This window comes from Vanessa cardui, chromosome 11, assembly GCF_905220365.1.
Source record: "Vanessa cardui chromosome 11, ilVanCard2.1, whole genome shotgun sequence".
NCBI lineage: Eukaryota > Metazoa > Arthropoda > Insecta > Lepidoptera > Nymphalidae > Vanessa > Vanessa cardui.
The window spans coordinates 11424687-11449335 of NC_061133.1; the positions used below are offsets into that span (position 1 = coordinate 11424687).

General features: G+C 31.0%; 4 protein-coding genes across 5 annotated transcripts in view; 1 reads left to right on the forward strand and 3 right to left on the reverse strand.

Annotated features, from left to right (window-relative positions):
* The window catches only part of LOC124533423 (mitogen-activated protein kinase 1), a 67402-nt gene extending 54106 nt beyond the window's left edge, over positions 1 to 13296 (reverse strand). Inside the window, exon 1 of the mRNA XM_047108668.1 lies at positions 12891 to 13296. Within this exon, the coding sequence (XP_046964624.1) occupies positions 12891 to 13018 (128 nt within the window). The 5' untranslated portion in view covers positions 13019 to 13296. The remainder of the gene's footprint in view (positions 1 to 12890) is intronic.
* A 237-nt stretch (positions 13297 to 13533) lies between these two features.
* Positions 13534 to 18559, forward strand: LOC124533444 (calcium release-activated calcium channel protein 1). 2 transcript variants are annotated; one of them, XM_047108703.1, is made up of 4 exons: positions 13536 to 13843; positions 14124 to 14213; positions 15258 to 15407; positions 15991 to 18559. In XM_047108703.1, the coding sequence occupies exons 3-4, from the start codon at positions 15270 to 15272 to the stop codon at positions 16519 to 16521; spliced, it is 669 nt and encodes a 222-aa protein (XP_046964659.1). In that variant the 5' UTR covers positions 13536 to 13843; positions 14124 to 14213; positions 15258 to 15269; the 3' UTR covers positions 16522 to 18559. The 2 variants fall into 2 exon arrangements, with proteins under 2 accessions (XP_046964658.1, XP_046964659.1); XM_047108702.1 differs by lacking the exon at positions 14124 to 14213 and having other exon boundaries at positions 13534 to 13843.
* Positions 18546 to 20980, reverse strand: LOC124533446 (MORN repeat-containing protein 3-like). Its single transcript, XM_047108704.1, has 5 exons — positions 20706 to 20980; positions 20573 to 20636; positions 20253 to 20500; positions 19161 to 19348; positions 18546 to 18653 (listed from the first exon to the last, which is right to left on the reverse strand). The coding sequence occupies exons 1-5, from the start codon at positions 20848 to 20850 to the stop codon at positions 18546 to 18548; spliced, it is 753 nt and encodes a 250-aa protein (XP_046964660.1). The 5' UTR covers positions 20851 to 20980.
* A 130-nt stretch (positions 20981 to 21110) lies between these two features.
* Positions 21111 to 24245, reverse strand: LOC124533443 (28S ribosomal protein S22, mitochondrial). The gene is made up of 7 exons (XM_047108701.1): positions 24070 to 24245; positions 23749 to 23975; positions 23215 to 23339; positions 22780 to 22837; positions 22268 to 22476; positions 21532 to 21712; positions 21111 to 21366 (listed from the first exon to the last, which is right to left on the reverse strand). The coding sequence occupies exons 1-7, from the start codon at positions 24182 to 24184 to the stop codon at positions 21151 to 21153; spliced, it is 1131 nt and encodes a 376-aa protein (XP_046964657.1). The 5' UTR covers positions 24185 to 24245; the 3' UTR covers positions 21111 to 21150.
* Between the last annotated feature and the right edge of the window lie 404 nt (positions 24246 to 24649).

A 24649-nucleotide genomic window follows, 5' to 3' on the forward strand; every position in this document is an offset into this window, starting at 1 on the left:
GTTTTACAGCATATTTTCCATCAGATAATCCGGCTTAAGTTTTGTATTAGAGTAATAAAATTGAAGGTATTTTTTTCATGCGAATTACCAAGAGGATATATTTAACATCAATAATAATAACATATATTGATTATGACTGCTTCCTATAAAAATAAATGTGAGTTTGTGTATACAAAGAGCCTGTAAGCTAGAGAACAGTGAGAGAGGAATGACTTCAGCGGGATTGCATTAGAAATTCGCATCCCGAATTTAAGGTTGGGGAAGGGGTGGGGGGTAAGGGGGGGTGGTATAGTACCTACACCACCACTCCCCCCGCGCGGAAATCATTAGTTTTTTTTTTTTCAATTTTTAAATTTCAATACTAAAATCATCAAAATTCGTACTGTTAGTTAAATTTTGGAAGGGGAGAGATATAAAATTCCAATTATTGGTATACAATGTGATTTCTGGCGCTGCGCCGGCCGCGGCCGCTGCCGCGGCACGCTCGCTTCGCTCGCTCGGCTTGCGCAGCGTTTGGTCATAAAATCTAACCTAACCTAACCTATCCTTAGCTACTATAACTATCTACTATTTTTGTTGCCGGAGTGGCTTCGCCACTCCTGTGCCCCTCACAGCTGTTAATTTTGGGTGAAAAATAGAAACAACAATAGGTATATTTTAGAAATTTATAAGAACCATTTATCTGTATATATACTTGACTAAATTTAATAATGCGATAAATGCATCTTTTTTTATATTTTATGTTATATTGTATTCTATTATCATGTTCGTAAAATCTTCTGGGTGATTATTATTTTCTTTACAAAAGAATCGCTTCACTACAAAATTAAATTAAACTTTTACACGTTTTTTTTTTACTATAAATTAATATAGTATTTGTTAAAATATAATACAGAAAAAAGCTAATAAACATAAAAATAATGTTTTAAGGTTAATTATAATGTAAAATATCGATCCGTTACACGTAACTTTAAACGCACATTAAAAAAAAACTATGGGTTTCCGCGGGTTGGGAGTGGTGAATTTCGAGAGAGGGGAACAACCCCTTTAAGAAACAACCCCTACTATCATCAAATTCACTATAAATGCCGACCCACTTCAGCTGACAAAATGATAATGGGTATAGTTTTAACGACTTTTTCTTTCCACTGAGATTTAATTTCGATAGACAAATCTGTATACTCGACAATGTTTTGGTAAAAGTTAAAGCTATGTTAAGAGTATTAGACACAGTAAAATCTATAAGTTCTTATTTTTCTTTACATAATATCCGGTCTATAAAAGTGCACAGTCTTCTTAATTTTACTCTACGTAGGTTCCTCCCGCTTGTAAAGCAAGTATATGGGTGATACACGTTAGAGATACATTTATCCAAGATGAGAATTCACCTATGTAGTATTAGAATTTTTTGGCACATGTTTAGTCTGGATAGGTCCAGGCAATACCTGTGCCAACTTGGCGTGATTGAGTAACAAATCCTTACACACTTTCATATTCACAATATTGATCATTGACTTATTTAAAATACATTTAAATAAATATTCCATTATTAACGCACCATAAGAGAACGTGTTATTTTAATGACATCGATATCTTTTATAAAATTAAACTAATCTAATTACATTCTGCCAATATCTATCACATTAATAAGATCGATAAATAAAATAGCATTCGTAATGTATACAGCATTCGTTGCTGTACAATTAATTAAAACAGTTCGAATCTTAATTAAGGAACATTTGTTAGTCGGTACGCAATTGCCTCAGACGAAAACTTCAGCAACAATTCAAGTATAAGTTCTCTTCGAATTTGATTTGTCCCGTAATCTTTGTTGACGATATAATTTAATGAATGATATAAAGAAAGAGGTTCAATTATTTAAGGTTTTATTTATAATGCTTTCCATTGTTTAACTGATTCGATATCAAATTTTATCATTTTTATCGTTTCAATGAAATTGCAATGTTAAAATAACCTCCATCCAATTTTTGAGTAATAATACAAAGCCGTTTTCTCTTCAATTTAATCCAATTTATCAGTAAAATTGTTAACGTTATCATAATAACACTCGATTGCAAGGAATAAATATTACGTTTCGAGTAATACATAACGCATTTCGATATTTATTATTCAATGTATATGGGTCACATTCTCAGTACAAAATCAAACTGATGGGACTCCGTTAGTCGATTCTTAGCTAATTATAAAGTGCTTTCTCACGGCCCTTGTAAGTTCTGACGAACTTTATCCAGCCGCGCCGAAAGTAATTATAGTAAATGTATATATATCAACAAAGTTTATATAATTAATTGGAGCGAATTAGGATGTTTGTAATTGACATAGAAAACATTGCTCGTTTATCAAAGTGTCAATGTCTGGAGACTATGGCGGTGAGCCACAGTACTTTGTCACACTACAAATTCAGGATGCCGTATATTTAATTCAAACTTTGTTATGATAAAGCGTTCATACTGTTTTAGGTATTCGTGCACCCAGGTGACCCTACCTGATGTAATGTAGTAGCGCCACGGTGCCATAAATTCTCAGCATTACCCGTTGGATTTAAATAGCATTTTAAGCAAACATAAACGTACATATATTTAACGTATGTTCAAACTAGTTACATAACCGTGAACAATGTTATGAAATTGTAATATGAGACAACATCAACTCAATTTAACTAGGAAACAAAGCCATCCATGAACAAAAAGTCACTCTGATGTTACTCTTGTCTAGTGACCATTGTTCAGAAACAATGGTATAGCCTATTGGAATAGTGATGGACCGAGCCGCTTAATTTAGAAATTGAGTTCTATCGAATTCGTTCTAAATGCGAATTGTTGCAGAAATAAAAATCACTGAAGCACTTTGGAAAAATGTTTCCATGACCACGTCCTAATTCATAATTATGGTTGACAATAATAGCAAATTTAAAAAATACTTAAGTTTCAACAAAAAAATGTTACTTTCTGAAAATTTTTAAACAAAAATGGCCAAATAGCATCTGTGTGAAAAAACCCCTTTCATATAAATAAAAAACCTTTGTAAAGTTTCACCGCTATCATTGCTATTACCTTTAATCTACGTTCTATTATGTTGATTGGTGAAAAGTGCGTGAAGAACATATTTTACAAATCGTATACGATTTTTTCCCTGATTTTAATTTTAAAATTGAGAAGAAAAGTCTCTCTTTTAAAATCCCGGAATGTATATACTAATCAGTTGTATTGTACGTATTGTATATCACGCGGTAAACTCTATAACCATTCGTACAGGAAAAAAGCCGAAAATACACGAAGAAATACGACAGCACACGATGATGTAATGTCATAATATGCTCACGACAACTATCTGACTCACGAGTCTATCTGAATCGCTGTATAGTCTACTTCCGTTTACCACAAAAACGGCTTCGACTTCTTAATCCTCATCTAGCTTAGCTAAACAATGGTGGTATGAATAAACATGGAACTAAGTCATCCGTTTTATCTTCAGACTTAATACGGTTTCCTTTAAGCTTCATGGTATGTTTATTAATATGGTTACATGCGTATTTACGAAATTGTAGTTGACTACATAATTATTCTATAAAAGATTACGAATATAATTATTATGAGGAAATTTTTTTAACATTTCATTCAATAATTCAAATGAATTCTATTTTTTTTCTTCGTCGATTGTTTAATGCATTAGGTTTTACAGCATATTTTCCATCAGATAATCCGGCTTAAGTTTTGTATTAGAGTAATAAAATTGAAGGTATTTTTTTCATGCGAATTACCAAGAGGATATATTTAACATCAATAATAATTAACAGGTACATATTCAACTTTTCTTTTTTAACTGAAATTTAAATTAGGAATCGTGGCATGTATTGGTCTGCATAAAAAATAATTAATTAACCAATTGTTCCTTTATAAGAAGTAACTTTAGCATACGTTGTACAATACAAACTTTAAAGTCGTTATATCTAATTAACGAATATTTGTCATTAAAGGTGAACGAACGGACTTGTCACAATGTTTAATTAAGGCTAATTGAAACAATCACTACTATATAAACTCACGATATTAATAATAAAGAGCACATGTGTACAACATTTTACCTAATTAAGAACGTGAAGGACGAATGACCGCATTATGCTATAATTCTATTATAATTAAACAGTTCATAAGCTTAAGCCTTACGCTTAAATATAATGTTACGGATTTTGCGTAAAGCCGACGACAAATATAGAACTAGTCTCAGAAGCTCCGACATCGCTATAATAGAGCCATTTTATTCACAACTGACGGCTTACTAAACATGTGACAATAAACACTAATGTCTGATAGAAGTTTTATTTATTCAACCTTACCGTCTTATACATTATACATCATCCCTTAATGACTAATTCCATCAAGCGTTTGTTATATGAGATAGATAGAGATAGCTATTACATCACGGTCCGTTTGACCGTGTAATTTCTCTTGTCGCGTCATTTGACCTATCGACCGATACCCGACATTACCTATTTGTGTAGATGGGTTTATACCCAAGGGAAATGGAAATAGCTTGAGAATAAATCGAAAGTAAATACAAACATTTATCTTCTTATTTTGAGGAGGTATCGTAGATTAGTCGACCGCGATTTATTCGACATTTCTATATATATACGAAGCAATTTATTGGTAAATATCTATGTTCCATTCAATGGACCAATTTGTCTGATTGTGTAAATAAATGACTATAATCAGCATTACTCAATTAATCAATGGTAATTACAGATACTTTACGATTACAATATTAAGTACATAGCATATAAAAAATTGTAGCGAGTTGAAACCAACGAAGTGACAAATTATCAACGTTCATGGCTGGCTTGGCATGGTCGTGGTGGTGCCCCAGCCCGGAGGTCCGGAGTGCAATCTAGCGGAATAACTCACGCGGCGAGACGAGAGCAACGTTGCTATCAAGCGAAAAGACGTAGATTCCTATTGTAAAAGATTTTTCGTTTAATCTTCGCGATATCGATTTCAATTCTAGACCTTTCAATGGAAACACTTGATTTTTATTTTCTATCGAAGCGATTGGAACTGAAAATAAAATGACTTGAAGAAATATCTATTTCATAAAAAATAATCTTAAATAGAAATAAAATTTTTAGGTAATAATTAGTTTCATGATTATTATTATTATTGTCGTATACGAAATGCCAATGTGGCATTTCGTATACGACAATAATCGTATGTTTTGAACATATATATACAAGTATTATAACAAATATACACTTCTGTTTTGTATTTTTAGAGGTTTCAGGAAGCTGATTAAAGTTTGCTAAATTGCGACAGAGTTTTTATTACAAGGAATAAAAAGTTACCCAAATACTTTCTTGGTTCGGGAGAAGTTCTACTGTAATTATTAGAATAAGTAAGGTACAGAATTACGAAAACGTTGGAAAATAAACGATACTATAATTAGGAGAAGAGTTTAGTTTAAGAACTTTTCTTGAAACAAGCTTGATCAATTTAATTGTATTATTTTATTTATTTCTATTTATCAACAAGTATTAGATCCTAATTATTTAATAAATAAATCTTATTTTTTACATAGTAGTTACCCTTTATTTATTACTAATAATAAATAAAGGGGACCAAAAAAAGTCCTTAATCAATTCTCCATTATTTTGTTTTACCAGCATCATATATTTGTTTGTTTTCTGTTTAAATTAATTGACTAGCGAAACGCGGACGGTAACAGTGTTTTATTTATTTAACGATTTCTTACCATAAATAAGCAAGGATAAGTTATAAATTCTCGTGTTTACGATACAGATATTAATTAATAGATAAAAGTTCATTCAAATAGAAAACAAATGAATGAATAATATAATTTTAATGAAAACCATATCACATGTTTTTACTTGTATTGATAATATTGCAACTGATTTATTAAATAGATAGGAAAGAATATAATTCGTTTTTTATCTTATCATCGAGTAGAGATAACCGACTGGCATGGCTAATAAAACAAACTAATGGCCCTGTTTCTAAGTAACATCTTTTTCTTCAATACAGTTATAGTCAATGTGGTTTATTAATAATAAAAGCGAAATGTCAATCTTAACAGTTTTATTCATCCACTGGCTATACATACATACTCTTTGAGAAAAATAAGGATTTTACCGATACTATAAAAGATAGCGCTGTCATTTGTGATGCATCAGACGTTTTGAAGATCTACAAAATTCTTATACAAAGTTCTGTTTATCTTTTATAGCTTTGGCAGCGTTCGCTTTTAAAGCGCCTCGACCGACAACTTTCTCTTCGTCTGTGTCAGCATCTTAAACTATAGTTTAATTTGTGCTCAAAAATTAATTAACATATTAATGATGGCTATGATGCTATCGTGTTGACCGGTTTCCTTCACGTTGACCAATCTCAAGGGCAGCTAGATAACTAACCAGTGGCGTAAATAGGGCGATGCCACCGGTGCCCAGGCACAGGGCGAAGACTCGGGGGCGCAAGAATAGACAGTTTCGACAGGACTATTGTTTTTTCGTTTTGCTCTTGCTAAGATTCCCCTGAGCCCCTAGTACTCGATTCAACACAAACAACAACAAGACAATACAAACGTATTTACATGCTAGTATCATTAAAAACATACATCCTGCTCATTTTTTTTGGCAGCGCACGAGCGTATTTGTGTTTAGTGTTTATCGTTAATGGGCAATGCATTTGCAGTAGTGAGCCTGCGTTTAAGTTTTAGTGAGTGAGACAATAGGCAAAGGGGATGACAGGGCGCAGAATAGGCTATTTACGGCACTGTAACTAACGCAGGATTTATTATTTATACTAATTATAATATATGTACATGCGAAAGTATAGTCTGTCTGTGTGTCGCTATTTCACGGCCGTCTCTCTAATCACTGAACCGAATTGAAACCGAAATTGGTATGTAGCAACCTTGAACTCGAAGAAAGGTGTAGAGCTCAGATTTGTGACTAATAACTGACGACCAGCCGAGACGATCTGTGAATAAACACAGATGCAGTTTGTAACCTTACTTTCGTAATCCCCTGGAATAGCATAACCGACACAATCAAATAGAGTTTAGTCACAAGACGAAAGAATTTTTCAAAAAAAAAAACCTAATACATTTATAATATCGTTATGATAATGTTACCAAATCTTAAAGGCTTACAACGGCTGTTTGCAATTTGCTAAGCGATCTGGCAACATGTGTGTCACTTAGCGGCGTTAAAGTTGGAACATTGCCTATGATTACAATGTATCGACCCGTATCCCTTAATAAAAGTTACAAGAACAATTGGGCTAACGTCCGGGCCACCTAAGCAAATACGAAAAAAAAACCCTTAGATAGCAACAGCTGCACAAAACGTAGAATACTTTTTAATTTCGCTGCATAGTAGAAAAGGCATTCGGATCGTTAGAAACAAAATGTGCACGAATACATTGTTTATATAAAAATATAACGTTTTATACACGTGTTTCTTACCCAATGAGATATAAAATAATAATATACATACACATATTTGTTAAAAGTTTTGATAGTTCCATTTAGGTTACTGACAGCAACCTTTATCCAAGCGATACCTATAACTTAGGCAGATCAACGTCGACCGAGTTTTGCTAGTATTCAAATAAAACGTTTACATTATCAATATCTTAAGATACTGTTAGTTGAAAAGAAAAAATCTTTATAGTGAGTAATGTGTCATTGAATGCATGAGCAATTTATAACTTTTATTTAAAAAAACAATTTTTGAATATGTGGGAACGTGGCTTACAGAATCCTGTGGTTTTAGATCGGAAAAAGGATATTTTATACATCGCTACGGAAAGAACAATTAATTCAACATGAATGGACACACGGACTTTAAATTACCTGTAATCGCTTCATGTTGCGCAATGCTGCACAACAATAGAACGTTGAAGGTTGAACTTACGCTATGCTTAAATAAGGAATATCAGCCGACATTTGAAATGCTTATCACAAATTATGATAATAAAACTTTGTAATCGTTTTTAATTGCCATAATATATATGAGACAACATCACATACATACATTACTCTGAACCCAATGTAAGTAACTAAAGCACTTATGGAAAATCAGAAGTAACGACAGTACCACAAACACCCAAGACAACATAGAAAACTAATGTTAATCTACATCGACTCGGAAAGGAATCGAACCCGGGACCTCGGAGGTCGTCGTATTATATATATTATTATTACAAGTTTTAATTAATAACTCAGCGAAACAGCGTAATAAGAGAAAAAAATATTGGCTCACTCAACTTAAAAACCGGAAGTCGGCATTATATTTAATTACAGCTATTTAGGGTAACCATAACTAAACAGTGACGAACCTGTGCATCTACCACAAATAAGTAAATGAGGAATATGCTTCACAGTCGACGGATCACATTATGTTACCGTGTCCCGGGGTCCGGAAACAAAGTAAATTATAAGCACAATTAATACCCGCATACCACCGTAAATAAACATAATCTTTTTTTTGGAATAGATTCAGACACAGCGCGAAAACCCAAATCCCTTTTTTTTAATCAAATTATTATTAGAATAATACCACAAGACAGTGTGCCGTGTATTTCAACTTAGTAGAATGCTATTTTTAAGCAGTGGATCTCGTAAGCAGTAGGCATAAATCACTGCAACTACCCCAAGAAATAATCCAACCATATCTTATGAAGATTAGGTAGAAACATTCTTTTGCCGTTGATATTTCCCAAGATTATGCACTGTTCCCATTCCAAATGAAATAATTAACTACAAATGATAATGTCATTAAGTACAAGAGGTACATAATTTATTATAATGCATTCATTTTGTTCTATTATAAAAAAACAAATGAATAACGCAACTTCCTAATTCACAGCGCATTGTCAAAACGAATGTATCTCATACTTTTTAAAATGGCTAGGACAGCGGTGAATATAAAAGAAAGGCTTATCATCAACCTGTCCTCGTCATCTCACCAATTTTGTTATAATTTCAAGTTTATTCTTTTGTAAGCTTAGGCTTTTATGGTAATTAATGGCAGGGCCTTTAGTTTGCAAACACGTCTGGGTATGTACCGTCTAGATATTCTTACTCCAATGCCAAACTGCAATACTTTACAAATATATGTTCAAGTTTGAAGTGTAAGTAAGCGAGGGTTATTACTATGGTTGGTCGGTGACGCATTGCAATTTATATTTATAGGGATGTTTAATATTTCTTACGCTGACAATGTCTACCGACTATGTCTAATGGGCGGTAGTGACCACTTACCATACGTTGCCTCATTTCCCAGTTGGTATCCTATTTAAAATAACAAAAAAATATTTATAACTTAGATTTGTCTTATCAAACCACTCCCAAGCTGTCGCTGACAGTGCCTATTTTTTATTACAAGCAACCCATTCATTTATTCAATATAGAAGCATTACACTTACTTTTCATAGTCAAATTAAAAAATACCATTGGCAAAGAAAATACTTTGACTCGAGATTCACTGTTTGTGAATTTTATTATTTCGATTTATTAAATATGAACAGAAAAAGCCATCGTTTAATTCCCAGGGTGTGCTATTTATCATAAACTCTGAAAGATTATATCTCTAACAAAACCAACGTTTAAGCAAAATCCACTTGATAATTATGGGTGGTTAAATAAGGTATGCAAAATGAATGTGGGTGTAAGTATTTAAGTGTAATAGTATTGAATTATAAATAAAGAATTATCATTAATCAAGATCAATTGTGCACAATGCAGCTGAATTATTAGGAAATCGCAAGAAATACGTTAAACTAAGGTTAGTTTAACCTTATTCCGACTTTTTATAATTGGATATATGAATAACGGTGTTTAAGCTAACGTTTATAATTAAAAGTCAATTATTTACCCATTTAAAAAAACATTACCCAAGAAGGTGAAGTTGGAGGTGAATGTTTATTAAGAAGTTCACATTTTTATGTTTCAAATAGGTGTTTAAACATCTATTTATGCAGTAAAAGACTGTTCTTACTGCGACGGCAAACTCAGTGAGAAATATTTAAGAATAAAATTCCGGTGAGTTATTGCACAATATTTCCGACAGTATCAAAATACACTATTAGTATATTTACAAAACAAAAATAAGCTTCTTACAATTTATGAAATCGGAATTATTAACGGCAATTTAATATGCGTAAACATTTCGATCCAAAACTAAATAATCGGAGACTTATGAAACTCTAAGCTTGGAGGCGGTTTGGTTAATAATAAATTAATAATTAATGTTTTGAATCAAAACAATCTTGTTTTGCCTGTCATAAATTCAACATTAATTGATATGAAAATGATCGTTAATTCTCATTTTTGTTTCATTTTTTCTTTTGTATGTTAACCGTGGCCATCACATAGTGTGAAACACATTATAAATATTTAATTATCATACTAATCAAGTGCTATTTAATATAAATTCATATTTTAAGTAATAGCAACACTATGTGTACAAAAAAAATTTTTAAATTTCATAATCAATCAACATAAGTTATCCTTGCGGAATTTCTATTCGCGGTTTAAATCGACAACTACCAAAAATTTGATTTGTTCTGTAACCTGTGAATTCTCGACATATAGTTATAATAAACCCACGTTATAAAATATTTCTTATAAATCATAACTAATATCTGTTCTTACATAAATAGAATTGTCTATTTTATAATGTGCATTTTATAAATTATAATATCGTATTAATAGAAACAATTCGAATATAATAAATCAATATGAATAGCTTCACTCACACCATTACGAAATAGATTTCGGTATTTGAAGATGATTATTGTACAGGGAGAGCGTTTGAACGTGACCGGAATTTGATGGATGCCCAAGACTCGATAGGAATACAGTCGTATCCGACGCTCGTTGTCATATCCGTATATAATATCCGAGAGTATTTTTTTACTTTTGTTACACTGCTCAATAGAAAATAAGATGTTTTTGTGGTAACAATCGTTTTTAGGTAAAACGATCAACATTTTTTAGTTACAACATGACAGAATATCACAAAAAGTAAACTTGTAATTATAAAGCAATACAGAAAGACAAATGTTTCTTATACGTTATCTAATCTTTAAGCTAACCAGAATTAGCGATTTATAAATAATGCACGTGAAATCAAGTACTTTCGCATAATATTACAGGATTGAACTAAATTAAAAGTCACCATCGATTCGAAAATATTGAATATATAAAAGTAACCAAAGAAACAACATCGAAATACGACCAATTACTACATTTTAAATGCAATATTTTTGACTGCATTTATTATTTACATAAAATGCAGCAGATTTTATAAAAGTGGTTGATAAAAATCTTTTAAAGTAAATCTGCAGTTTTCCTGTAAACAAATTTGACACTCGATGACGCACTTGAATATTGCGTGTTTATGCTTTATCGGACGTATTATAAATGCGAAAGCAATTATTTGTCTGTTTGTTACTAAGTCACAGAGATTTGTCGATTGTTGATTTGTCATAGAGATAGTTGCAGGCCTAATTATTTTCTTTATTTGATCTCTGGAAGAAATGAAATAACACAAATCGAGACAAGAAGACAACTAGAATATAATATTTAATGCATATCGAGTCACACATCATTTTCTGACATGGTCTACATTTTTGTGGAGTTTTGAGTCAGTTCATTTCTGAATAATTCCACTGGAAGACCAGTCAGAGATGGTTTTCTGATAAACATACTCATAATCGAGTATTTACAATCTTTTCTGATTAAACACTTACTATTGTGATAAGAAATAATATGAGTACAAGATGAGTGTGCAATTTTTGCACACAAATATGTTGTTTATTTCTCAGAATAGGAATTCATAAACTATATTTATATATTCATGGCAACAAAACAATAATGCATAAAATATATTATAATAAACAATTACTAGCATTAGTGCATAGCGTAATTTTATCGAAAACCTAATAGATATTATCTTTTTAAATTGAGACTCAATAGCAAGCTAAATTCATTTTCTTGAATATAGCTGTAATACTACATGTGTGTAATTTTTTCAAAGTACAAGTACCATAATTCAATATTACTCAATTTAAAAGGATTAAAACTCAAAGAGAATTAAATTTAGGAACATAACCAACAACCTTATTCGCTTAATGTAAGTGTCTTATTTCAGTATAGCATTCGGTAAACATCATATCATTTTCATTAATGTTCAATTTCATTTCCCTTAATGTAAAAAGTAATGATACATATTTAAATTTATATTGTAATCGGTAAGATAAAAATCAAATAATCCATTAATATTAAAAACAAACAAGTAAAATTGAATCCATATAAAACATTCATACAACAGATAAACCAAAATAGGTAGATTAGAGTGATGTCATGGATAACTGATAAAACCATAATAAAATTAAAAAACCCACTTACCGATGCATTTTAATATTATAGAAGAGTAATATATAATTCAACATCATTTACTGGACTAATTGCTTGTATATGAAGTTAAATAGGAATCAACTGTTAATTGCTAATTTCTTTCTAACTACATCAAAATAAGACAATAGATGATCGTTGAAATACTCTTTTGACTTCAAAAATACATCATATAGTTTATTGTGTTATTATTTTAAATTGTGTATAATCGTACAAAACCTTTTAATTTTTTGTAATACACTTTGAACGATAGATTGAAACAATAAACAAAATTTTTAGGTTATCAAAAGTCTAATATAATAAATAAATAAATAACATATACACAATAAATAAGCCTGCCTACAAATAAAATTACACATACAATAATTTAAAAAGGCAGTTGAGGAAAATCCAAATTAAATTAGTAGCTACTTCATATTAGGTCTAAAATTACTCACACAACCATGCCATAGGCTCCTTCGCCAATGTATTGGAGGTTCTTGTACCGGGGGCCAACTTCAAAGACCTGGCCTCGTACAATCTCAGCATTAGGATTGGTGCTAGCAGCTGCTGCAGCTTCAGCCATCGCGACGTTCAACAAATAGGAAAAGCACTTAACCACAGATCAAATGTTTACAGTATGTTCCTGTCACAGTATCTCTTAAATCTCACGGATCACCGGGCGCAAACCAGTTAATTAACATCAACTCACAACATATAGCCAACAATAAACCAAAACAAACGCAATATCCGACCTACATTATCCACTAGCAAAGCAATTCGCTTATCATTCTCGTTCGCCCGTGCGCCCGACTTTCTTGGACACTCCCGTACGGACGCAATACCGTTACAAAAGTGAGTAAGATAAATCTATCCATCTTTTTTACTCCCAGTCTGCATTAGACAATCGGATACTCGATCCAAAAGTCATAAGAACAAACTACAGCAAATTTGACAATTATTACTACCTCATATTTAATTATAATAATTTGGAATACTGAGTTTTATTTAATATCATTATATTCCGAGTATATATTTATTCAATAATTTATTTCATTTATACTCTACCTCTAATGTATAATTTTTCTCTGTCGCCTTACGTATGCACTTACGTCATTTTACTAATTGTTATTTTTGATGGTTCAAAAATGTTTTTTTTTTTTTGTAAATAATTTAAAGTTTAAATCCCATGTCATATAATTTGTTAATTATTCAACATTTAAATATTCCCATGGAATACAAAACGGTATTAGAATACAATTGACCTCGTCCTCTTCATTTGAAGGACTGTCGTGTAATTTGTTTAGGTATGTCTGTTTGGTCAGCCAGTACTGTCGGCAATAATCATCACTGCGGGCCTCCGAGCAGTCGCTACAGTTATTCTAAAAACTGGTGTCCACATCTGACTAAGGTATGATGTCTATATAAGCATTTATTAGTTATGTTAACATTTTGTTTTAGGTTCCTAATACTATGCTTTATAATTGTACCAATATAGCCAAATAATTTCTATATTAGTTACTTAACAATTAGTTCTTACTACAACTATTTATAAATTACACAGATAAAGTTTCAGTATTACAGTATATTATGCTTTTAAGCACCTAAATTATATTAGTTTTATATTTATAGAGATATAAATTGTCATAACAATATTTTTTATTTTGCTAATTCTTATTTTTTTTCTTTAGTGGTATTGATGACAGGTCTTTTATGAAGTCTTAGTATTTGGTATATCCTGCACATCCCGAGACGTGATTCAACTATTTGTTTTTATAAAAGTGAGTTTATGAATAGCAATAAACAGGGCAGAAGGGCTTCAATCATTAGTTGTCATTTAACTGTTAATTTTTATGAATTAAACTTATGGGTAAAATGTTATTAACTTAATCAAATATTGCTTTGTAGTTTGGGGTTTAGTGCTGTCTCATTGGAACATAGTAAAAGGCTTTTTGTTAAACAATGTGTCTGTGTTGCAATATTTATTAGGGAAGTTTCTTTTATATATTAAAAATAATATGCTGTGTATAAATATTTTATGCGATCTGTTCAAGATCATAATAAATGAACTGAAGTTCTGGACAATTTTATATTTTTATTGATGACATTGCTTCTATACAAAGCCTAAACATATGTATGTAATTACTTCAATATTTGTCATGTGGCTAATAATTAACTCCTTGAACTATCTATACAATTGCTTAGTTTATTGCATACTAATTGTTCAATATTCTATCTATTATCTAAAGGAATTATCAATGATATTATCATATTGTTATTTATTTTTTTGACTTTTGCCAATAGTGAATCAAGAAAAATATTTGAAAATTGTCTATGGAATTGAACATCAGTCTGTTCCATTAAATATTTAAACAATATTATTATCTGTTCTATTGAATATGTAAAAATAAAAAAATATTACCTCTTCTATCTTAATTTACAAACTAATGTAAAAATAAGATCAAATTTACTAAAATTCTTCAGAGTTTAATTTTCATTATTACTTTCTCACTTTGAATAACTCTTTAAAGTAACTTGTTATAAAAAAGACATTATTTATTCTCAACAATTAGTTCATGCACACTCCTATTTATAACACCACCTTCTCGGTAGCACATTAAAATAATACATTGATAAATAAAAGGATTGAAATAATACTAAATTGACTGTCTTAAGGTTTTATCTGTGAAGGATTTATTTAAATTCATTCTTTATTTAAAAAAATCTATTCAATGTTAGTAAAAATTTCAATCTTTAAAAATAACACTAAAACTTTATAGAGTATGAAAATGTAGTTAACTAGAAATTTTTTCTTCTTATATTAGCACAAGTGTGTCATGTCGGGTGAAACACCAATACAGTCGGGGGATGCATTACATACACCAGCATACCTTTCCTGGCGGAAGCTGCAACTCAGCCGAGCAAAACTTAAAGCATCGAGCAAGACTTCAGCCCTTCTCTCTGGTTTTGCTATGGTATAATAATTTGCTTATTTTATTAGTACATAATTTTCAATGAGATAATTTTTTATATTTTCCAATGTCCAATGTGATATATAATCTGAATACGATGATGGGGAATGCAAAATAATGAAACCATTGTTTTTTATTTATTTATGTGTTCAACTGTTTATACGTCAAACATGGATGCCAATATTTTATCCGATAGTCGATTTCCGGCGTCCTTGTTCCTCGGTATGTACTTCCGTGGGGTATTGGATAAAATGTTTGTATGTATGTGTTTGAGTACTATGCGGATATGTTTTTTCGTGTTATGCACACGATAATCTATACAGTAAAATGTGGTAAAATTGTTAAGTTCTTTAACACTTGTTTGATTAGCTATCGTAACTCGGTACTTATATTGTATTCGATATTGTGTAAACACACATACACAAGACAAAGTTTTTATTGTCTTTTAAATCATGTTGCAATAACTTGCTTGCTTAATACGTTTGGAATAATTAGTTCGATATATATATATTTTTTAATAATAACGTAAATTTTTAGAAACATGATCGTTATCTATTGTTTTTATTTTTAATATTTGTTTTAACAGGTAGCAATGGTTGAAGTCCAGTTGAATCCGCCGTCTCAAACCAAAGTACCCCCGGCGATGCTCGTAGCTTTCACTGTTTGCACCACGCTGTTGGTAGCAGTCCACATGCTGGCCCTCATGATCAGCACCTGTATACTCCCAAACATAGAAGCAGTTGGCAATCTCCACAGCATATCACTAGTCCACGAATCTCCTCACGAGCGGCTACATTGGTACATCGAAATCGCCTGGGCTTTTTCAACCTTGCTCGGCCTAATTTTGTTTCTAGTTGAGATAGCCATACTTTGTTGGGTGAAGTTCTACGATCTGAGCGAAACGGCCGCGTGGTCAGCCTGCGTCGTATTAATACCGGTTATGATAGTATTTTTAGCGTTCGCGATCCATTTCTATATGTCGCTAGCTACGCATAAGTATGAAGTGACAGTCACAGGTATCAAAGAATTGGAGCTGCTCAAAGAACAAATAGAACTAGGCGATCATGACTCGAGGATGAATAATCTAACACTTTTAGATCAGAATAGGGGTGCCTGATCGTTAACTGTTGTTATGTATACATGTATATATTAAAATTAGGTATTTTTTATAGCAGACGGTGTAAAAAAATTATTATCTAAAAATATATTTATGGTTTAATACGATTGCCTTAATTCGGTGCGATTAATCGTTTGTGAATAACTAAGAATATTTAGGTATAACGTAATTATGCTAATAACGAGTACTTATCAGCACGTACTTATTGGGTGCCAATGTATTGCACAATTACGTATATCATACCTTGAAAATATTACGTTAAGCAATGGTTAGATTATTATTGTTAAATTTACGACTATATTTATGGTGTGTGAAAAATATTTTGATTCTGTTTATATCAGCAGGAATAAACGAAAACAAGAAAAATAAATAAGGACCACCAAACCGATAAAATAAAGATTTTAAAATCATATCAAAACCTAAAATCTTGATATAACGCCCGACATATGATTACCTTCGATTAGAAACATAATTTAAAAAACAATGACATGTCTAGTAAATAGTATTGTAATTTTATAGAATAAAAACATATTGAACCTGAATCTCTGTAAAATTAAAGAAAAAGCTATTTGTCCATAGATTTTAATCGAAATAGCGTTAAATAACAAGATTGCTCAAAAAACTTAGTAATTCAGGGATTTTGTTTAATATATCTTTAGTGTTAAGTTTTCATATTATTCTGGTTTGACAATATGTATTAAGTAGGTACTTGAAAATCGTGACTATAAAAATGTAACACGATGTTCGTTGTGGGTCTTATCGATATGGTTCGACAAAATAAACAACTAAGGTTATATAAAAGGTAGAACTCGCTTAGTTCAAATTTTCATATGAAACATTTTTACCTGTAGACAAATATATATGTAGACAGCAAAATATATAAGCGATTAAAAATGTAATACAGAATATAGCATAGTTTTTTTTTTTTTTATTTGATATCGCAAATGTGATTAATATTTCAGCCGTATATTATCACGTACGCAGAATAAATGTGCGCCACGGAGACGCAAATATTAAAAACGTTTATAATTCATATCTGCTATGATATTGTTTTATTATTCAAATGAGAATGTGTCGTTGAAACCATCTCTATTCCTTTGTTTCCGATATTAAGTATGTGATACTGAGCTTATAGATGACAGTATTGTTTTTAGTGCACGATTTATTAGACGTCGCGTCGCTTCGTAATAATTCAACAGAAACACGTCTCTTAGCAAGACAACGCTACACTTTGCCCGAATATACGAACAAGAAGTTTGGCAGAAATCAACCCAATCCAACATTAATAATATTGTTATGTATTTTACGCTAAACAGTGTCTCAAATTTGTCTTATTTTGTTAAATATTTAAAAAGAATACCCTTGTCTAACCCGAGTGTTGCCAAGTGTAATTTATTATCTTTTACACCGACATTTCGTTGGATTTATTTACTTTGTTCAACCATTATATATGTTTTCATGACTAGAAATTGTATAATTTACTACATAATAAAACCATGTAAAATTACGATAATTGTTAAAGAAATGTCAATTAAATGTATATATTTCGATTTTTACCATGTTTAAATGTTTTTAACTTTCGTATGTATCTGTATTTTGAATAGAAAAAGTAATTAACTGAATCTACATTTTTATATTATATAAATTACATTTATGCTACTAATGGTTTTTTACTCAATAGGACAGAATAATACTATATGTAAGTCGACTGATTGTGTTACTAAACTTTTAACAATCGATAAGAACTTATGTCTTTGTAAATTATTTCTTAACCAATGTTACCAATAACTTAATCATGTATAAAAGTAGTGCTATCAAATATAAATACTTAATTGAACTAAAATTACATTATTGATTGTAAGTTACTTAAGTAATCAAATAATTTACTGTGATATGATAATGACATAGTAATAAAGTTCCGTTTATTTTCTTTACATAAGGTTTATTAAATAAAATATCATTTTATGATAATTTAAACGATGTTGTAATATTTATGATGATCTGATTGTATTTCGCAATAAACCTTACATTTTGTCAATGCAGTATTTTAAGTTTTTATCGATTTCTCCAATTTTTTGTTTTAGCCAAAATTCACTTTCTTCGAGCAGTTTACGTGAATTTTGAAGCATATCCTAAAAAAATAAATCTTCAATTAACTATGATTTTTAGTTTTTTAAATTAATATGGGGTATATAATTACGGCCCATAAATTTTATATTATAAAGGAGGTTTAAAGCCTAATGTTTCACATGTACTTGTTATGATTTTTCATCTGTCTTATTCTCGGGACAAAATCTGCTAAGACTGGAGTCCTGACCTAACTAACCCCGTAAATCTGAAGATCCTGGGTTCAAATCCCAGATCAAGGAAAATTTACTGGAGAAGGTGTCAGAAAATCAAAAGCCCCTAAATTTTAAAGATGGCACTATTATCATTAATTATAATCATTAATTGCTGTGCCTTGGAAAACTGATATGATTTGATATATGCATGTCTCGCAACTCACTGTCTGATAGAATTAATCAGTTGAGATAAGACATTGTGTCGGCAATGGATATTTATACGTAATCGCTAGAAAAGGCAAATCTCAATTTATACTACGTTTCGTTGCGGTGATTTTATTTTTAGCAATTGCTTACCTGCGGAATAGGATACGGTGTGGGTAGATCGCAAAATTGTCGGATAATTATGTCACACATCTTCGATTTGATACACATTCCTCGCTCCCAGCATCCCTCTTGCAGCTGACCAGTATGTAAATGGTAGAAACGACCTAAACCATCCCTGAAGTCTTCAGCCCAATGACCCTCGTAACGATTGCCATTTGCTAAATATTTAGGAATTACATTTCAATCTATATTGATGAAATCATTCATGAGCGTTTACCTAATTCGAACTTATTTCTGCACATGAATACGTAAACATTCAAAATAATATAAATATAAATATTTTGTGCAATTGGTACCTATGCACAAAAAACGTCTGGTTTTGTCAAAAAGTGGGAGCCTTATGTTTACACTACGTTTTCAACCGACTTTAAAAAGGAGGAGGTTATATTTAATTTTATTGAGCATGAGCTATTTTCACTTTACATGTAAATAATAGAGCAGTTTCCGTACGTTGTTTTCCTTCAAGCTTTTGAGTTGAGTTGGGGTTGATTCTAATCAAAGACTTAATACTTAAAGGGTAATTTTAAAGTACTAAGTTAACTAACAGTTTTCAAGGTATATTTTATGTTAAGGTTTTAAGAAAAACGAATTCTCGACTCGTGTTCTTGGCCCAGTGGTTAGAACGCGTGCATCTTAACCAATGATTGCGGGTTCAAACTCAGGCGAGCACCGCTGTTTTATATGCTTAATTTGTCTTTATAATTCATCTCGTGCTCGGCGGTGAAGGAAAACATCGTGAGGAAACATGCATGTGACAAAATTTCATAGAAATTCTGTCACATGTGTATTGCACCAACCTGCATTGGAACAGCGTGGTGGAATATGTTCCAAACCTTCTCCTCAAAGGGAGAGGAGGCCTTTAGCCCAGCAGTGGGAATTTACAGGCTGTTGTTATTGTTGTTGTTGATTGTAGGTAGTAAAACATAAAACTATTTAAAAGCACTTTTGTATGACATCAAGTTACAGTATTGAATGCTATCGAGATGGACCTCCAAGAAACAGTAAGTTGCTTACATGCTACAAGCTAAAATAATAAATTCAAAGGGAAAACGGCAAACTTACCTTGAACAAACATTCCAAGACCGTCTTTCTTATCCATTTTCCAATACCCGACATAAAAAGTACTATCTCTATACCATATTTTTCCATATCCGTGTCGACGACCTTTTTTCCAAAATCCGAAGTAAACGTCTCCATTGTCGTAGTACCTCCAACCTACCCCTTCCGGTTTTCCCTTTACCCAGTCGCCTCTATATTCTAGACTAAAGGTCCCATTTGGCAACCTTTTACTGAGAGTTCCAAACCCATGCCTCAAAATATAAATAACTTCAGGTGACGGGTAACTTTTAAAAACCTATTATGAATGTGAAAGTCGCGCTTACCTAAAACCTTTATACCAATCTCCTTCATACAATTTTCCAGTGAATGTTAAAAATAATCCTTTGCCTGTAGGATGCAATCATGTTTATTAAATAAATCGCTTAACTAATTATTAATACTTTTACAAAGATGTACCTTCTTTTAAATTTTTATTCCAATCGCCAACGTATTTATCGAAACGTGACGTAAATATTGCCTTATGTACACCGTTTTTAATAGCTTTTTTTTCAGCTGCTAATAATAAAGGGGTGAATGTTTTTGGTTTTTGATAGAAAGGCATAATTCTTATCTCCAAAAATGTAAATAAAACCGAAATGTCATTCTCTAAAATGACAGGCGGAGATTGACTAAATTAATATTTAAAAAAAAAACGCAAAAGGCAAAGATCGATTCTATAGTGAAATTCATTATCATTATCATTAGCAAATAAACTTCAATAAATATTCATTTATCAAAACATAGCAATCAATTTTCTTCACTTATTGTTCTTTGAATATTATAGATTATAATTATGATAAAATGTTATAAATGAAAGGTCAATTACTTATCTAAACATTTAATTTAATATATTATAACACATTCAAGCTGTTCCATGCGCTTTCTTCAAGCCTCGACTAAGTTCAATCATCTGTTGATAATACTCTCTGAATCCTTGCAAGGCGAGGCCCTGCTGGCTCTTCATAGTAGAGTTATTGACAATGTATGCATCTAAGCATTCAATACATTTGTTATCAAGTTGAATGTCCTCTTCAGTGAGATATTCTGATTTTGATAATTGAACTGGGGTGGTTAATACCTGAAAAAAATTATAAATATTTAAGAAGTTTGATAGATATTTATATATTTTTCATCATATTAGTTAGCACATATCTAATTAAAATAAACTATATAAACCAAAGAAAAACTTGTCATTAAAAATATATTAAGAGAGAATGTGGTTTTTATTTTAGGTATAACTAACCTGTTTCCCAAGAGTATCACTATCTACACCATTTTTCAGATCTCCGTGTACAGCGTGTCGAAGCGACATCAGCAACACAGCCTCCCGTATAGCCCCAGTCTGAACTAATTCAAACATCAGACTATCCATACTTTTGTGCCATGTTAAATAGAACGCGAGAGGTCCAAAATGACGTGTAGACCTGTCCAAAAGAAAATAAAAAATAAAGTGATGTAGCTAAATGTGTATTCCAACAATAGGGGGAGATCTTATTGGTTGCATTCAATACATCTATAAAGCTGTTAAGTAGAATAAAAGTGGTTGGATACTAACAGTTACAATAGTGATGTCCTACACATATAAACATATTACAAGAATTGCTAGTAGCTGTGACATTAGCAAATCTACAGTTTGTTTATTTTTATTCCTTCTTTGATTGGAATAGACAATTACTAATAAAATGTAATGGTTATAACACTTTGACTTGCCAGGAACACATTTCGTTGGGATTTTTATAATCTAAGTGTTTAAATAATTGTTCCAAACAATATGTGTCTATGTTATAATGTTAATCAATATTCAATAAATTATTAACATTCTATAAAAGCAATGGTCAATATAAAAATTGCTGAAAAAAACAAAGCAAGCAATAATCCTAGTTTTAGTTAAGCATATTTCTTCATATAATAATATGTTTTTTATGTTAAATATGTCATTGAGATTTTACTAAGAATATGTTGTTTTGTTCAAATCTTACCTTAACAAATCATACTGCATGTTTATATCAACATGCTGGTATGTGATACTTGTGACCTTCTGAAACTTAGGTTCATCTGGTTCATACTGTACACAGGCTCTATCCAAAACATACTCATACTTTTGCCTATCAAGGAGGCTGTGTAACTTTTCTTCGTCTGCAAATATCAATGGTTCTCTTATTTTTCGTCCCAGCATAGGGAAATATATCTGAAATAAACAAAAATAACATTAATAGTGTTTGGCAGTATTGTTATTACACAGTTTAATTCTTAATCTATAATATCTATCAAAATAATAAGTTGAATTCGACCATTTTATTTTTTATATAATGTATGACATAAAACTAATAATTTACCTTTAGTAGATGGCTATTTAGAAAATAATATACATATATAACATAAACATTTTTAAATCACTAAGGTGTTGTAAGAAATCTACTGTATGATAAAAAATATATAAAAAAGAAATTTTCAGTTTTATAAATAAGTTCAGAAACATTTTAAACATTACCTGATTCAATCTCTTTCTCACATCATGGTCACAACTACGGAGAATTCCATCAGGATCTCTGAAAGCATAATCATACTTGCTATCATTGCTATAATAAATAAAAATATGTTAATTTAAGAAATTATTTTAAACACTACAATGGCTTTGTACAAGTCATTTTAGGTACCTGCCTAGATAAATATGTACCAGTTTGAAGGTTGAGTTAGCATGAGTAACTACAGGCCAAGGAATATAACATCTTTGTTCCCAAATTTGGTGGAACTTAACCACATGGCCATCTAAGGAATGTTTAATATTTCTTACAGAAACAATGTCTATGGGATGACCACTTACCATCAGGTGGCCAAATGGCCCATCCATATTAGCTATATGGATGGGGAGGATAGACATGCAAAGGGGAGATGTATAAAAAATATATATATTTTATTTACAAACCTTTCCACAATTAGTCTGTGTTCATTGGCAACACCAAAACTAATATCAGTAAATAAATATTTAGCAGAATCAAAACCCACTAATGCTGGATCTTTGGATAAAACATCATTTATGGGTTCATGTACCTGAAAACGTAAAACATATGATTGTAAATTAAATAATATGAAAAGTTATAAGTTTTATTCCACTCTTATTTTACAATGCATTATTTGGTGAAAGGAATTCGTGGTTAAGACCTGGTCATAGTCCAGATTGTCTCAGTAAGTACCAACTAATTCTCACTTATACTACCACTAACCAACAGTACCAAGTATTGTCGGTCAAATATGGATGAAAATGAAAATATATTTATTATATGAATATGAAGGGTGTAAATTTTTAGTTCTAAAGGTTAATGGTGCAATGGTTGTAAGCATTACTGACTACTTTTCAGTCACTATCCCGTATATTACTAATACTGTAAGAATATGTGATATTCTTACCTTTAAATGTTCGTAGTCTCAGCAAAAATATCAAAAGATGACACAAAATTACCTTTACAACTGGTGGCATTTGGAGTAAGCGATCCGCACTTTGATTAGCTTTCTCTTTTTCAATCTGTAGTTCCTCATCGGTCAAAAATTTATATTGTGGCGTTTCCAACATAGGAGCATTACTGTTTGATCTTTTACGAAATACTTTTGCATGATCGGGCCGAGTTAAACGTTTCAGCAATGTTTGTATGCCAGATGAAAAAAACTTCGGTGCTGGGTCTTCTCCATCTACAAACGAATGAAACGAAATAAATCAATCTTTTAAATAAGACATATAATAAATATAATCTAAATATATAAGCTTTGTCAATATATCTCTTACCGTAAATTGAAGGCACTATGCTTAACTTTCTCGACGATATGAAAATTAACTGTGATTCATTACATTTAACCAATACATTTCTTGTATTGCTTTTTAATAATTTTAATAAAGACATGATCACTAATTTTATATTTAGTTTTTAGTAATCATAACCTAAAATGTTTATGTCAATTGACAATTGTGACATTTCTAAACTATAGACAAAAACATCACGTTGTACTATTATTATTAATGGCAATTATTTATAAATAATGTGAGAAATATGGACGAGATAAAACATAAATATAACGTAATGTATTGGAGATTATTATTTAATATTTTAGTCACTATGTGAAAAATAGTGATGGATCGCTGCATAATTTAGTTTAGTCTTAACTCTTAGGTTTAATTTTTTTTAAATCGACTATCTGAAACCGTTACTATTAAGTGATAATTTTATAAATCCGTTTAAATATTTATATCTACACAACTAATAAGACAGTGTTACGGTTACATTAATATCATACGTAATTATTTTTTAATCGATTTTTGGGCTTTTACTATAAATATTTTATAATATAATCTGTCAACTATGGTCATT

Excerpts from the sequence above, each read along its gene's own strand:
- LOC124533444 (XM_047108702.1), top strand. The coding sequence starts at position 13,742 with ATGTCTGTTTGGTCAGCCAGTACTGTCGGCAATAATCATCACTGCGGG. Across the intron at positions 13,844-15,257 it reads GGTGTCCACATCTGACTAAG|CACAAGTGTGTCATGTCGGG; the intron begins GTATGATGTCTA and ends TTCTTATATTAG. Across the intron at positions 15,408-15,990 it reads TTCTCTCTGGTTTTGCTATG|GTAGCAATGGTTGAAGTCCA; the intron begins GTATAATAATTT and ends TTGTTTTAACAG.
- LOC124533446 (XM_047108704.1), bottom strand. The coding sequence starts at position 20,850 with ATGCCTTTCTATCAAAAACCAAAAACATTCACCCCTTTATTATTAGCA. Across the intron at positions 19,349-20,252 it reads TCTTGGAATGTTTGTTCAAG|CAAATGGCAATCGTTACGAG; the intron begins GTAAGTTTGCCG and ends CTAAATATTTAG. Across the intron at positions 18,654-19,160 it reads CACCGTATCCTATTCCGCAG|GATATGCTTCAAAATTCACG; the intron begins GTAAGCAATTGC and ends TTATTTTTTTAG.
- LOC124533443 (XM_047108701.1), bottom strand. The coding sequence starts at position 24,184 with ATGTCTTTATTAAAATTATTAAAAAGCAATACAAGAAATGTATTGGTT. Across the intron at positions 23,976-24,069 it reads CATAGTGCCTTCAATTTACG|ATGGAGAAGACCCAGCACCG; the intron begins GTAAGAGATATA and ends ATTCGTTTGTAG. Across the intron at positions 22,477-22,779 it reads TGAGAAAGAGATTGAATCAG|ATATATTTCCCTATGCTGGG; the intron begins GTAATGTTTAAA and ends TGTTTATTTCAG.